General features: G+C 40.4%; 1 protein-coding gene across 7 annotated transcripts in view; it reads right to left on the bottom strand.

The window, feature by feature from the left end:
• Nucleotides 1-14,596, bottom strand: part of NUP153 (nucleoporin 153) — an 88,837-nt gene that overhangs the window by 14,003 nt on the left and 60,238 nt on the right. For all 7 annotated transcript variants that reach the window (XM_086706181.1, XM_086706182.1, XM_086706186.1 and 4 more), the window contains 4 exons: nucleotides 13,904-13,994; nucleotides 9,267-9,392; nucleotides 5,640-6,269; nucleotides 1,098-1,292 (listed from right to left, as the gene is read on the bottom strand). In XM_086706181.1, coding sequence (XP_086562307.1) covers nucleotides 1,098-1,292; nucleotides 5,640-6,269; nucleotides 9,267-9,392; nucleotides 13,904-13,994 — 1,042 coding nt within the window. The remainder of the gene's footprint in view (nucleotides 1-1,097; nucleotides 1,293-5,639; nucleotides 6,270-9,266; nucleotides 9,393-13,903; nucleotides 13,995-14,596) is intronic.

Raw genomic sequence — 14,596 nt, 5'->3', positions numbered from 1 at the left:
TAATTTTCTTCTAAATGAAAAAAGAAGAGAAACAGGGTAACTTAAACATACTAAAGAGTAAGAATTGACTTGTAAAACTTCTTTTCAATCATACAAACACCCTGTGCATGAGAGGGGGTCACAATGTAAAAGTTTAATGATTGGTTTCCAGTTAAAAAGTTTGAAAGCCACTAGTCCACAGAATTGTTCCGAGCAGATAAAGCTTGGCATTCTTTTTTAATGCCCGCACAGACTAACCTTCGAGGCCTATTCCCTTACAGATTAAACGCTTTCTCCCCTCTCCCTGACTGTTCCTTCAGATCTAAAATCTCTTCTCTTTCCCAGCTTTTATCAAGATTTTGACTGAAATGTACCTCATGTGAAGTATCAAATAAATCATTAATGACTACGAAGACGAAAAATTTGACCTCCATAGACAGTCTTAGCATAAATTATTTTTAGAGGTTCCTCCTTTATATTTACAGAACAAAATATGAAGAGGGCTCTTTTTCTGGGACATACCCTGGGAAACCAAATCCCACATCCAGAGTACTTACAATAAGGCTCTAGGGGTGTAAATTCCCAGATAAGAGGAAATTCATCTAGATGCCAAACAGGTTAACAATGAAAAACAAGCAACTGAAACTCTCTCAGATTCAACTACACAAGAGAGAAGTTCCTCACCCAGCTGCAGAGAAGATACCTCACTGCTGGCCAGTCTAATAATCTAACTTAACAGTAACTCAGACACAGATGTGAGGTCAAAATGTCCAAAACAATACCTTATTTTACATGCATTTTCAACAAGAGAAGGAACAATTTTTAAACTAAAGCTGTTTGCAAATATTTCACTTTAAAATGACGATACGAGGGGTGCCTGGGTGGCTCAGTCACTTGAGCATCCGACTTCAGCTCAGGTCATGATCTCACGGTCTCTGAGTTCGAGCCCCGCATCAGGCTCTGTGCAGACAGCTCAGAGCCTGGAGCCTGTTTCAGATTCTGTGTCTCCCTCTCTCTCCTCCCCTGTTCATGCTCTGTCTCTCTCTTCTTAAAAATAAATAAACGTTAATAAATAAAATAAAATGATGATACAAGGAGGCACTTCACCCAGGCCTTACCTTTGAACTCAGACTTTGTGCCTGGCTTTGCACTTTCGCATGCTATGCATTTGGTAGAGTCGGCTTTATTTTGCACTAGGCACACTTCACAGTCCCAGCTTCCCTCTGGTTTCTTGAACTTGTCTAACCCAAGGCAGCTTCCAGAAGACAGAGAGGCAGGGACGGTGCTGCTACTTGAAGCAGGTACTGAACTTCCTAAAAAAAAGTGAGGAAACACATAAAACTTCCAGTCCATGTTATGTCAATATCTTAAGACACCACTGGGGTGCCTGGGTGGCTCCGTCGGTTAAGCGTCCGACTTCAGCTCAGGTCACGATCTCGCGGTCCGTGGGTTCGAGCCCCGCGTCGGGCTCTGGGCTGATGGCTCAGAGCCTGGAGCCTGCTTCTGATTCTGTGTCTCCCTGTCTCTCTGCCCCTCCCCCGTTCATGCTCTGTCTCTGTCTCAAAAATAAATAAACGTTAAAAAAAAAAATTAAAAAAAAAAAAAAAGACACCACTAAGTCTAAGTGTTCAATTAGTGTTTCCTATTAAGACAGATAAAATGCCAGAAATATAAACTTCACATTGCTAAAAACAGTACAGACATCTCAGATTTCTTTTAATCTTATAAACAAGCAGCTTACGCTCACCCGGCCTAGTGATAGCTCTCTTCTTAATCTGAGGTCTGAATAACCATGGTTTAAAAAAAATTATCAGGACCACAAATCAGAACCTAAAAAACTAAAATGTTCTTGGAGCTCCCAGGGGGCTCAGTCAATTAAGTATTTGACTTTGGCTCAAGTCATGATCTCATAGTTTGTGGGTTCAAGCCCTGCATTGGGCTCTGTGCTGACAGCTCAGAGCCTGGAGCCTGCTTCGGATTCTGTGTCTCCCTCTCTCTCTGCTCCTCTCCCACTTGCACTCTGTGTCTCTCTCTCTCTCTCTCAAAAATAAGCAGTAAAAAAAATTTTTTTTAAAGTCAAAAAAATAAAACGTCCTTAAGAATATTTGTCAAACAATAGCCAAAGTATGGAAAAAGCCCAAATGTCCATTGACAGATGAATGGATAAAGATGTGGGGTGTGTGTGTGTGTGTGTGTATGTGTATACACATACACTCGGCAATCAAAAAGAATGAAATCTTGCCATCTACAATAATGTGGATGGAACTAGAGTGTATTATGCTAAGCGAAATTAGGCAGTAAGACAAATATATGACTTCACTCATATGTGGAATTTAAGATACGAAGCAGATGAACATAAGGGCAGGGAAACAAAACAAGATAAAAACAGGGAGGGAGACAAACATAAGAGACTCTTAAATACGGAGAACAAACTGAGGGTTGCTGGAGTAGCTGTGGGTAGGGGGATGGGCTAAATAGGCAAGGGGCATTAAGGAGGACACTTGTTGGGATGAGCACTGGGTGTTATATGCAGGGGATGAATCACTGGATTCTACTCCTGAAAGCATTATTGCACTACATGCTAACTAACTTGGATATAAATTTTTAAAAAAATAGAAAAAAAAAAAAAGGAATTTTTGTCAGATTTCTTCAAACAGCACAACATTTTAAACGAACATATAAGAGGCACCTGGGTGGCTCAGTAGAATAAACATCTGAGTTCAACTCAGGTCATGATTTCTCAGTTGGTGAGTTCGAGCCTCTGAGCTGTCAGCACAGAGCCTGGAGCAGACTTTGGATCCTGTATCTCCCTCTCTCTCTGTGCCTCCCCTCGCTCACACTGTCTCAAAAATAAACATTAAAAAAATTTTCACATTTATATATATATGTGTATACATATACACACATACATACATACATACATACATACATAAGATATAAATCGCAGGCAATAATATCCTAACACATAAAATACACGGCCACAGACCACACCAATTTTAAGATTTTAAAGCACAGGTCTCTGCCTTTGAAATGATCAGTTTTGCACAGAAGTGTTCTATCATCCACTTTGCATTTCGACTCACCACCACCTACTGTGTTCATGGCATTAGTATTTAACAGACATTTATTAAGGTTCTAAGGACATAAAGACAACTGAAATGCTGCTTACCTTCTAAAAGTGCTAACGGTCTAAGAAGGGGGCAAGTAAACACACACACACAGTAATCCCATCACCAAAAAGGAAAGTGATATATGAAGAAGGAAGGAAGTGACTAAGGGGCAGCAGAACGGATTCACAGACGTGACATTTCAATTCTGAGACAGAACTAGAAGTTTGTAGGGAGCACGGGGCGGGGGGCGGGGGGGGCATGGGAAGGTGGCTCCACAAAGCGATCAAGAAGCCTGTGTGTTAGGAGCAGAGCCATCCATCTGGCGCCTCCCGTTCCCACATGTTCTCTGACTGTCACCCCTCCCAGCCACTGGTCTCTGTTCCACCGCTATGCTGTCTTCCACCTTGCCAATAAAACCACTCTCAGAGGTTCCATCTTTGGTCCGCTGTCCTCCTCTTGAGTCTCATCTACTCGGACGGTTTCCTGACCTGTACCTGCGGTCCCCTTCTCAGCTGTAGGGCCACCTTCTACCTGGTTAGCGTGGCTCACGTCTCCTCCTGCCTCACACGTTTCTATCTATCTCATCCCCTTCTGCTGAGCCCACCACCGCCGCTCTATGCCAAGCGGCCCTCACCTCTTGTTTGAACAACAGCCTTCTCACTGAGACCTCTGCTCTCGTTCCCTGCAATCCATCCTGCTGCAAAGCAACCGGTGCCAAGTAGGTTTTGGTTTTCCTCACTGGTTCCTCCTTTAAAATGAACCATTCCAAAGCTTTGTTCCTGCCACTCCCTTAAGATGGAGGAGCGCAGGTTTAGGCCATCTCCTCTACCCCCTCCCTCCCTCACTTTACGTCGCCTCTGCTCCCATGGCTTATTTGAAAACTGTAGCCTGATGACTCTCATATATGTGTCTCCAGCCCCGAGTATCCGTTACGGTACATCCCGAGTCCTCACGTATATGTGAGCATGGGCTGCACAGCTTCAAATCACCATGTCTTCAGCTACGCCGTATTCTACGCCCAACCTGACCGCACCAGCACATATCACTGTTCTCTGGGCCTGTATGTATTACCGCTACAACCTCCCATCTGTCCTCTGGTCTCCAAATTTCACTGCCTTCAAATCGACCCTCCAAAAAGCCACCAGGCAATGTGTCAAAAATACAAATTTAACTACATCACTCCTTTGCTTAAAATGATGGTTCATCATTGACGGGATGATGTCTGATTTATGTAATAAATATATGAGCTTTCTTTATTTGTGAGTAACAATTTACTTCCTAACTCAGTTTTATTCTCCCAATCAACTCAATTAATTTTGGTTTCTTGCATGATCAAGGGCCTGTTTTTGTTTTTCTTTTTTTTTTTTTTTTTTAAGAGGAGGAAGAGGTATGCCAGCTGGAAGGAGAAAGTTATTTCAGAACGAAGCCTCTGAAATCTTACTCCTCTGGAGATGTCCAGTAAGAATTAGAGATACGGCTCACCTCTTGTGTTCAAACATGGGGTATAGGCTAACAAACCCGGAGCTCTCCACTGCAGACAGAAGACTACACATCCATGAATAATGCAATAAAAAAGGAAGTGTAATTCCCAGGATATCCATAACAGTTTTTATTTAATACCCATGTTACTATACATCGGTACCAAATAATTATATGAGATTACAAAAATATTAAAGAGTCATTTCCAGATGGGACTCTTCAGTAACTTTTTCAAATTTGAACAGAGAAACAGGAAAAACTCAAGCCTAACTCCCTTCTTCTTGCTGTCAGGTTAGAATGTTTTCATTAGTGACTCAGTAATTGACTATCCTTGCAACACCTCTGGCAGCTGGCATACAGGTACAGGTCTCCGCATTAATATTCAGCCACAGCTGTTTCAAAAGGCAAGACTTCCTACCGCTTAGTGAAACCTTCTCTGGGAATGACCATCTGTCATCCTCACTTGCACTTCAAGGAAAAGAGACAAAGTGACATTTTGTTCTGGATAACGGTGGAGAAAGACTGCCCCTTCTAAGTTCCTTCAGCATCTGTATTAGTCAGCTTTGAAAACGATCATGAGGGGCGCCTGGGTGGCGCAGTCGGTTAAGCGTCCGACTTCAGCCAGGTCACGATCTCGCGATCCGTGAGTTCGAGCCCCGCGTCGGGCTCTGGGCTGATGGCTCAGAGCCTGGAGCCTGTTTCCGATTCTGTGTCTCCCTCTCTCTCTGCCCCTCCCCCGTTCATGCTCTGTCTCTCTCTGTCCCAAAAATAAATAAACGTTGAAAAAAAATTTAAAAAAAAAAAAAAAGAAAAGAAAACGATCATGAAAAGCAAAGTTTCTGATAAAGTGTACATAAAAAAGAGGTAGAAGTATACACTGGGCTATCCTGAGAGAACACACAGATCCAGTCCCAGGTAAGTCATTTTGCCTCAGACAGCTTAGAAAAATTAAGATGTAGGAGGAAATGCTCATCCTGAAACATTAAAAATATTAAGGCTGTTCTTAGCAGAGAAGTGTAAGTGTTCTACTAAAATAACCAACAAAATGATCTCAAACAGCCATACACGTACCTGGCTTCTCAGACACACAGGACACACATTTACTGTCTTCTCCATTATTAGAAACACAGCATACTGGACACTCCCAAGATCCCAGGGGCCTTTTAAATTTATCTGCGAATCCTACGGCGCCCGTGGTCACAGTGCAGGTGGGAGGTGCGGCGGCCACGGGCACAGCGCTCGCCGCAGCCACTGGCAGCGTAAGGACTCGCTTCACACCAGTTCCGGGTTTTGGTGTCTCACAAGCTACGCATTTCATCGCTTCGGGTTTGTTTTGCACTAAACAGGTGTCACAATCCCAGGTCCCGACTGCTGGTTTAAATCTGTCTCCAAAACCCGTCCCTGATGTAGAGAGAGTTGACTTGTCACTTTTGCTTGGTGCTCCGATTCCAGTTTGTTTAGCAGTATCTTTTGCTGGCAATTTTGTTGCCTGACAGGCTATGCACTTGCCGTCTGTAGCTTTGTTCTGGAGCAGACAAGTATCACACTGCCACGACGACGATCCAGATGACCCAGATTTTACACTTTCTCCAAACCCAACTCCCCCAGAAGAAAAACTACTTATTGCTGGTCTTGTATAAACTACTGGGCTTGTGGTACTAGGCTGAGCAGCAAGAGAATCTGCCTTTGGTGATGTGAAACCTGTAATAGGGAAAAGAGTGTAAGTTAAAAAGAAAAAAGAGAGAGAGACAGAGAGACACAGAGAGAAGCTCTCTAATCAGAACATTAACTGAAATGCTATTACTGGGAGAACATGTATTTACACACATTTATTTGCAGAGTTCCTAAATCCCAACATGAGCTACTTAAAAGTAGAGTTGTTTTTCACCTAAGCAATATTTAAAAAATTTTTTTAACATTTATTCATTTAAAAAAAAATTTTTTTTTAAGTTTCTTTATTTTGAGAGACAGAGAAAGCAGAGGAGGGGCAGAGAAAGAGGGAAAGAGAGAATCCCAGGCAGGCTCCATGCTGTCAGCGCGGAGCCCGATGTGGGGCTTGAACTCACGAACCATGAGATCATGACCTGAGCCGAAACCAAGAGTCGGATCCTCAACCTACTGAGCCACCCAGGCACCCCAACATGTATTCATTTTTGAGAGACAGAGACAGAGCATGAGCAGAGGAGGGGCAGAGAGGAGGGAGACACAAAATCTAAAGGAGGCTCCAGGCCCCCAGCTGTCAGCAGAGTCAGATGCAGGGTTCAAACCCACAAACCGTGAGATCATGACCTGAGCCAAAGTCAGACGTTCAAGTGACTGAGCCACCCAGGTGCCCCAGCAGCCGTTTTGTTTGTTTTGTTTTGTTTTCCATTTGTTTTTTTAAGTTTATTTATTTTGAGAGAGAGAGCAGGAATTGGGTAGGGGCAGAGAGAGAGAATACCAAGCAGGTTCCGCATCATCACCACAAGGCCTGATGCAAGGCTCGAACCCACAACCCTGGGATCATAACCTGCGCTGAAATCAAGAGTCGGATGTTTAACCAACTGAGCCACCCAGGTGTCCCAGCAGTTTTTATTAATCACATAATCAGTAAGTGACACTCAGACCTAGTTAAAATCCTACAAAAGATGTATTGTTTATAGTGTATCACCTTCTTCCTCTAGGAATTTCTACTTACTATAATTCAACCAATATCTAATTTGAGGCTTTGATCTGTAGTAATTTACTGACACACCCCTCGGGCATCTAGGTTTTGCTACACTCTTGCTGCAATACAGATCTGCAGTATATTCACAGCCTTCCTCCCGCATCTATTTTTTCCTTCAGGTGTTCTCCTGGCTATGCCAAATGTCTTCAACATCGATAATCTTTGAATTCTGCCCACTTATAACCCACTGTTGTGGTATCCTCTACTTTCAGTGCACGCAGCTGAGCTGAGCAGGCATGCATATTAGACAGATGTCCCTCCAAAGTACAACGGAGTTGTAAGGACTGGTCTTAATTATACTAAGTTCATACAGGACTTTAAAATGGTAACAGTTCAATGAGAAACACGATGTAAATTCCAACAGAGAAGAACCAAACCATCTGGCAAGGTCTAGAAATTACAGAAATGAAGACCCAGCCCACCCTCGAGGAGCATGAGCTCATGCTACTCAAAGACCTGCCCATGGGAAGTCACCAAACCCTAACGCAGACAAACGGCCTCCAACAGTTCTCCAATATAATCACAGAACCTTTCACACTGCAAGGGTCCCCTTTTGGTAACCACTAAAGGTGTACTCAGACAATTAAGGCATTTGCACAGAACCATGGAATCACAGGAACCGAAAAAGTCTCCGCACTACCAGAACTGCTGTCATTGAACCGAATCGATTCGCTCCAACTTGTATCCACGGGAATGACCTTCCAATCCTTTACTTTGGACCAATTAACCTTTGTTTTACACATGCCAATAAACTCAGTGACCTGTTTTTCCAGCTCATGGCACCAAACGAAAAGAAAAGTGGAGGGTAAGGAGATATAAAAGATTTTGAGATTTTCCAGTGCTACAATTAATCCAACCTAGAGCTAGTTTTAGCATAAAGGCAAAACCCATATACTTCACTTACTCCCAGTAGTCTAAAATGTACTGTTTTGTTAATGATTAATTTGAGTCACTAAGGTTGGCATCATTTTAACAGTAATCATCTCAAGATTTTAGAGACTTATTTTCCTTCCCCCTTTTCAAGTTTTTCTAATTTCTCTCAAAAGAACACAGGGCTCCAAATTCTTGCTATTTAAAGAAAATTAAAGGGGAGGAGGAGTGGGCATCATGAATGCAAAGTATAACTTATATAAAGATAGAGCATATGAATTTGATGCATATCTACCACTCAGTTAACTAGCACAGGCGCCCTGGAGCTCTGCCCCAATGGTGTCAAATCGTCTAAATTGCTGGGACCCTTGTAGGCAGTGTACTCATCTATAAAACGAGAAAGCTAGACCAGAGAGACCTAAATCTGGCTGCAGAAGCCATTCTTATCTGGAAATTCTTACTCGATTATACATGAGCACATCTATCTGCTAGGTAAATCTAAATTTTCTCTGAGTGACTAGATCACCTTATAAACATTTATACATTCCTATAGTACACGTCACAATCGGAATTGTATCTATCCTCTGTTTTTCAAATTGAAAACTTTTTCCTATTTGATGACTTCTATTCATTGCCTTCAAGTTATTTATTACTAGCTTTCAATTCTTGTTTCAAGTGACTACTGTCCCTTACATATATGTATGTTCGAATCATCCAATGTTATCTTTCTGTTTGGTCTTGTTATAAGACGATCACAACTGGGCAGTAATCTGAGAACAAGGCAGGTCAGCATCTCATCAGAGAAAGATATGTGCAGGTATATCATCAGGTTTATTTACTTGTATTCCATATTGGCCTATCTCTATTAAAAGGCAATTCATTTTCCCTTCTACACTTGCCTCTTTCTCCTGCTATCCTCACCTCCTTAAGAGATGTCATTTTAGGACAGTCTTTGAATTCTAAACAAGTAGAGTTTCTAAGATATTTACTCCAGAAGAATTGCATCTAACTACATCTACATTCAAGTCAATTTCCCAATTTATGCCACACATGACATTAAAATAGGACCACAAATCTGTAATGAAGATTTTAGAGTATGTCAAAGGCAGCTCTTATCTTACCAGGGCTTTTGAGAACATCTAGGACACTTCCTTCTTTCAGGGTTTTTGCAGGTCTAAAAGGACCCTCACAATCTTCATCTGGCTGCTTCTTACAGCTTGTACTATTCACTGCATTGGTATCTTGAGCTGTAGAAAAGATACTATGTCAAGAAGAAGCACCGGATCAAGTTAAATGTATTAAAGAGAGCTTTCAAAGCCAATTTGGATCAACTTCTAAAACATCATGAAAGTCACTGTAATTCAAAGATAATGGACAAATTTACTTAAAAATACAAGGTTAATTTGCTAGTACAAGAAAGCAAAGATAATATTTCCCATACTATACACTGTACATTTTTCTCCTCCAAAAAGGCAAAAAGTATGAACTATAATTGTTACCCAATAAATTAACTGGTAATCAAAACAATCAAACTCCAACACTGGAGAGGTTATGGCACCTGGAGCAAGCTCCCAAACTACAAGAAATATGCATCTGACTACACAGCAATTTACAGTACTGATTGAACCAAACTTTCAAATAAATACTCAACTGAGCAGTTATTTCATTTCTAGAAATTGATCCTATGATTAAAAATATCCTTCAGTTATAATATTGAAAATCTGGATGATAGGGGCGCCTGGGTGGCGCAGTCGGTTAAGCGTCCGACTTCAGCCAGGTCACGATCTCGCGGTCCGTGAGTTCGAGCCCCGCGTCGGGCTCTGGGCTGATGGCTCGGAGCCTGGGGCCTGTTTCCGATTCTGTGTCTCCCTCTCTCTCCGCCCCTCCCCCGTTCATGGTCTGTCTCTCTCTGTCCCAAAAATAAATAAAAACGTTGAAAAAAAAATTTAAAAAAAAAAAAAAAAAAAAAAAAAAGAAAATCTGGATGATAAATGCTCAATAAGGGACTGAGTCTGTCAATTACAGAATACCGACATGATAGATTACTATGTGGCCACAAAACATTCTCAAAAGCACAGTTAAAAAGACGAGTTAAAAAGCCCAGAAGATTGTGAATGATACAAGAGTAATGGTGGCTGCCAGTGTTGAGTGACTTTTTACTTACTGCTTCTACTTTTTATGTTTCCTAAATTTTCCAAAATAAATATACCCTTAGACTTAAAATAAGAAATCTATGTTTTCAGTATGATAATGGCTTTGTGGTTCTATTTTTAAGGGGGAAAGTTTCTGTTTACAGCTGAAATATGTGTGGAACTGTTTCGATATAACCTGATAGGTGTGTTTCTGTGTGTGAGAAGGAAGGGGAAAGGAGAGAAAGAGAAACAAGACTGGCCAAAAAATGCGAAGTGTCGAAGCTGGGTAAACAGTACATGGAAATTCAGTCTACTATTTCCGAAAATGTTTCAAGTTTTCCATAATAAAATACAAGCAAGGTTTTTCTTCAGTGTTTGCCAATTTTAAAAGGAGTAGAGAAGTTTCAAAAAAATCCTACCTACCTCTACCTCACGCCATAAACAAAAATTAATACAAAATGGATCAATGATCTAAACATGAGAACTAAAACCATAAAATTCTCAGAAGAAAATCCAGGAGATATATGTTCATGACCATGGATTTGGCAATAGATTCTCAGATATGACATCAAAAGCACAAGAAAAAAATCTGAACTTCGCCACAATTAAAAACCTTTGTGAATCGAAGGACATTACCAAGAAAGTGTAAAGACAATCTACGGAACGGGAGAAATTATTTGCAAATCATGTATCTTAAGGATCTAATATCCAGACTACATAAAACTGCTAACATCTCAGCAACAAAAAGACAAACCAACTTAAAAATGGGCAAAGGACTTGAATGGACATTTCTCCCAAGAAGATAAAGGGCCAACTAGCACATGAAAATATGCTCCATTATGCACCATTAGCCATTAGAGAAATGTAAATCGAAACCAAAAAGAAGCATCACTTCACACCCACTAAGATGGCTACCAACACAAAGTGAAAAGTACACATGGTGAGAATGTGGAGAAATTAGAATCCTCATACACTGCTAGTGGCAATGTGCAAGGAACCAGTGGCTGAGAAAAACAGTTCTGTGGTTCCTCAAAAAGTTACACATAGAACTGCCATTTGACCACCAACTCCATTTCTAGGTATATACCCCAGAGCACTGAAACCACTATCCAAATAAATACGTGTACCTGAATTTTCATACCAGCACTATGCACAATAGCCAAAAGCTGGCAACAGTCCAAAAGTCCATCAATGGATGAATAGAACTATGATATATCCATACAATGGAACTTCACTCAGCCATAAAAGGAATGAAATTCTAGGGTGCCCGGCTGGCTCGGTAAGTAGAGCATATGACTCTTAAACTCAGGGTCTTGAGTTCAAGCCCCATATTGGGCATGGAGCCTACTTCGAATAAAAAGTAAGTAAATAAATAAATTTTACAAAGAAAAAAGAGTGAAGTACTGATAAATACTGTAACACAGATGAACCCTGAAAACAAGTAAAGGAAGCTAGATGCAAAAATCACATGGCAGGATTCCAGAATAGGTACATACATACAAACAAAACACAGACTCGTAGTTGATAGGAGGTGGGGGAGAAGAAATGCGGAATGACTGTTATTTAATAGGTACAGGTTTCCTTTGTAGGGGGTGATAAGAATGTTCTAGAACTAGACAGGCTGTGGTAGTTGCACACCACGAATGTACTGAACACCACTGAATCTGTTCCCTTTCAAATGATTAATTTTATCTCACATGAATCTCACCACAGTAACAAAAACATACAAGAAACAAAACACTGTACCCACTACGTTTTACTGTGTCAAAACAAAACATACAATTGTATCACTTTGTCATAGTCTATCCTCCTTTAGAATAAAAATGGCACTGCTTTTAGTAATTTTTTAAAGTAAATTTTAAGGATACCCTGAAGTGTATTCAAACTGCTGGAAAAAGATAGTGGAAAAATTAGCACCTGCCATAAAGTAATTAATCATGACTTCTACATTTTCAAGCAGCTTGTTAATGTCAAAGTGGTGAGAATCACTGTCACAATTCTATACATGCCACTTATAATAAATGCCTTAAAAATATGGATAATTTCCCAGATGTAATGAAATACAAAGGTTGAACAAGCTGCCGCTCATCCAGTTATCACCAATAACGCATTAGTAAAAACTGGAGGATTGTCATGCCTTTCCTCGTAACCAGGTGTGAAAATGGTCATTTGCAGAAGTTTTTTTTTTAAATATGTATTTACTTATTTTAAGAGAGAAAGCGTGAGAGAGGCAGAGAGAGGAGAGTGAAAGAACTCCAAGCAAGCTGCACACTATCAGCATAGATCCCAACGCAGGGCTCCAACTCACGAACCGTGAGATCATGACCTGAGCCAAAACCAAGAGTTGAGCACTTAACCAACTGAGCCCCCCAGGCGCCCCAGGAATTTGTAGAAGTGTATTCCTCTTGAATTCATAATAACATTGAAGAAAAAATTCGTGGTAAAAAGTATACCTGAAATGTGCCTGTTATACTTTCTCTTACACAAGGCTGTTTTAGTCAAAAAAAAACAAGACTGCAAACATACCAAATTCCTATTTTGTGCCACTCTCATAATCTATGCTCTTATCTTCCAGCTCATCCAGAGCTAGAACATCTGGCTTCTATGTCCTAGCTCTTTGGTTGTTGTTGTTGGTTGCTGCTGCTGCTGTTTTTACTCTACCCTTTGAGGGAGGATCTAGTATTTTTTAAATTCCAAAACTATGAGGTAAAAAAACTGAGATAGACAAATACACGCTTCTGGATAGGGCGACAGAACTTAACTGATATCTCAGCCTGTAAAGCCCCGCCCCCAAACCACTCCTCACTTGGGGACACGGCTGTCACTCCACGACACCCAGCTCACACCATTTAAAATCACTGTCTTCCTACTACATTCAGATTAAAATCCAATTCTTTCAGCATGGCATTCAAGAATTTTTAGAACTTAAAGCTACTTCTTAGCTTTATTACAAAAGATCTACAGATTTTGAAGAATATCATCCTTTTTTCTCTAACTCCCACAGCCCTGCACTTGCTGTGTGTCTCTGGAGTAAAATGCCCTTGCTCAAAACGTCCTGAGGTGAGTAACTTAGCCCAGATGGTTCTCCAGTTCCTGAACAGCAAACACTTGAAAGAAAACCACCACCATCACAACAAAATCCCATGATTTAATTATCTGCTTGCTCATTTCTTTCCTTCAACTACCCCCATTCCTGAAATATTATGTATCACTACCTGCAGAGGCCAGCATAACCCTAACACATAAAAATGTTTGTGAACTGAACACTAAACCCAGAGATGGGATCCACGATCATTAGAATTTCACCTCGATAACAAATGTAAACAACACCTGAATTTCTTATGAGAGTTCATTTATAATAAACTGTCACCTTTATGGATATACTGCTGGTATGACTATCCCTTCCCATAACTGAACTGTGTAACATATCCATTTAGTGAGCGGTTTCTGAGAAGGTTACTAAAAACTATTGTCAAAGGTTGATATTAGCTCCTGTCCGCTTTTTAGAGCTAATTTCATTCAAATGAATTTATAAGAACTGCCAAAGACTAAAGAAAGAATTTGAAATACTAATCTAATGCATGCAACCATTTTTATGTAACAACTTGGGAGAAATTTTTACTTACCTAAACTACTACTTGTAATTGGTTCTGAAATACTACTAGAGCCAGAAAGTTCTGTTGTTTTCGCAACAGGCACACTAAACGTAAATCCAATCTGTAAGGAGAAAAGGTATCCTTAATAGTCTACTTAGCTTTAAAACAAAATATCAAATATGGAGCTTTTTCTTATTCCAAGTCAAAAAAAAAAAAAGAGACACTGAATTTCATGTAGAGATTTTACAATCTCCAAAATTGAGATGCTTCTTATAATGAATGGTGTGTTAGGTCTAAACAGCATTTTCAATTTCTTAGGCATTTTTTTCATTCAAAGCAGTACATAAAGTAATAACGTGCTCCCAATGCTCATTTCTAGGTTTCTAAATGCCATTTTCCAATAAAACACTGAGATTTTATGGACAGTGGACAGGTTTCAGGCACACAGCAGGGATTACATACAATATGATCTGGAATATCTAGCAGTAACCAAAAACAAGAGCACAGTGAAAAACACAAGGCAGCATGTAAAAATGATATGCATGCCAAAGATGCATGGGGCAACTTGAACATTAAACTTCTATCACTCAAAACACCTTTTTTTTTTAAAATTTAATTTAATTTTTTAAATTTACATCCAAGTTAGTTAGCATACAGTGCAACAATGATTTCAGGAGTAGATTCCTTAATGCCCCTTACCCATTTAGCCCATCCCCCCGTTCT

The sequence above is a fragment of the Puma concolor genome, chromosome B2 (genome assembly GCF_028749965.1).
Source record: "Puma concolor isolate L17-30 chromosome B2, mPumCon1.1.hap2, whole genome shotgun sequence".
Taxonomy (NCBI): domain Eukaryota; kingdom Metazoa; phylum Chordata; class Mammalia; order Carnivora; family Felidae; genus Puma; species Puma concolor.
The sequence above is the reverse complement of the archived record's forward strand: the minus strand, read 5'-3'. Positions and strand labels throughout refer to the sequence as shown.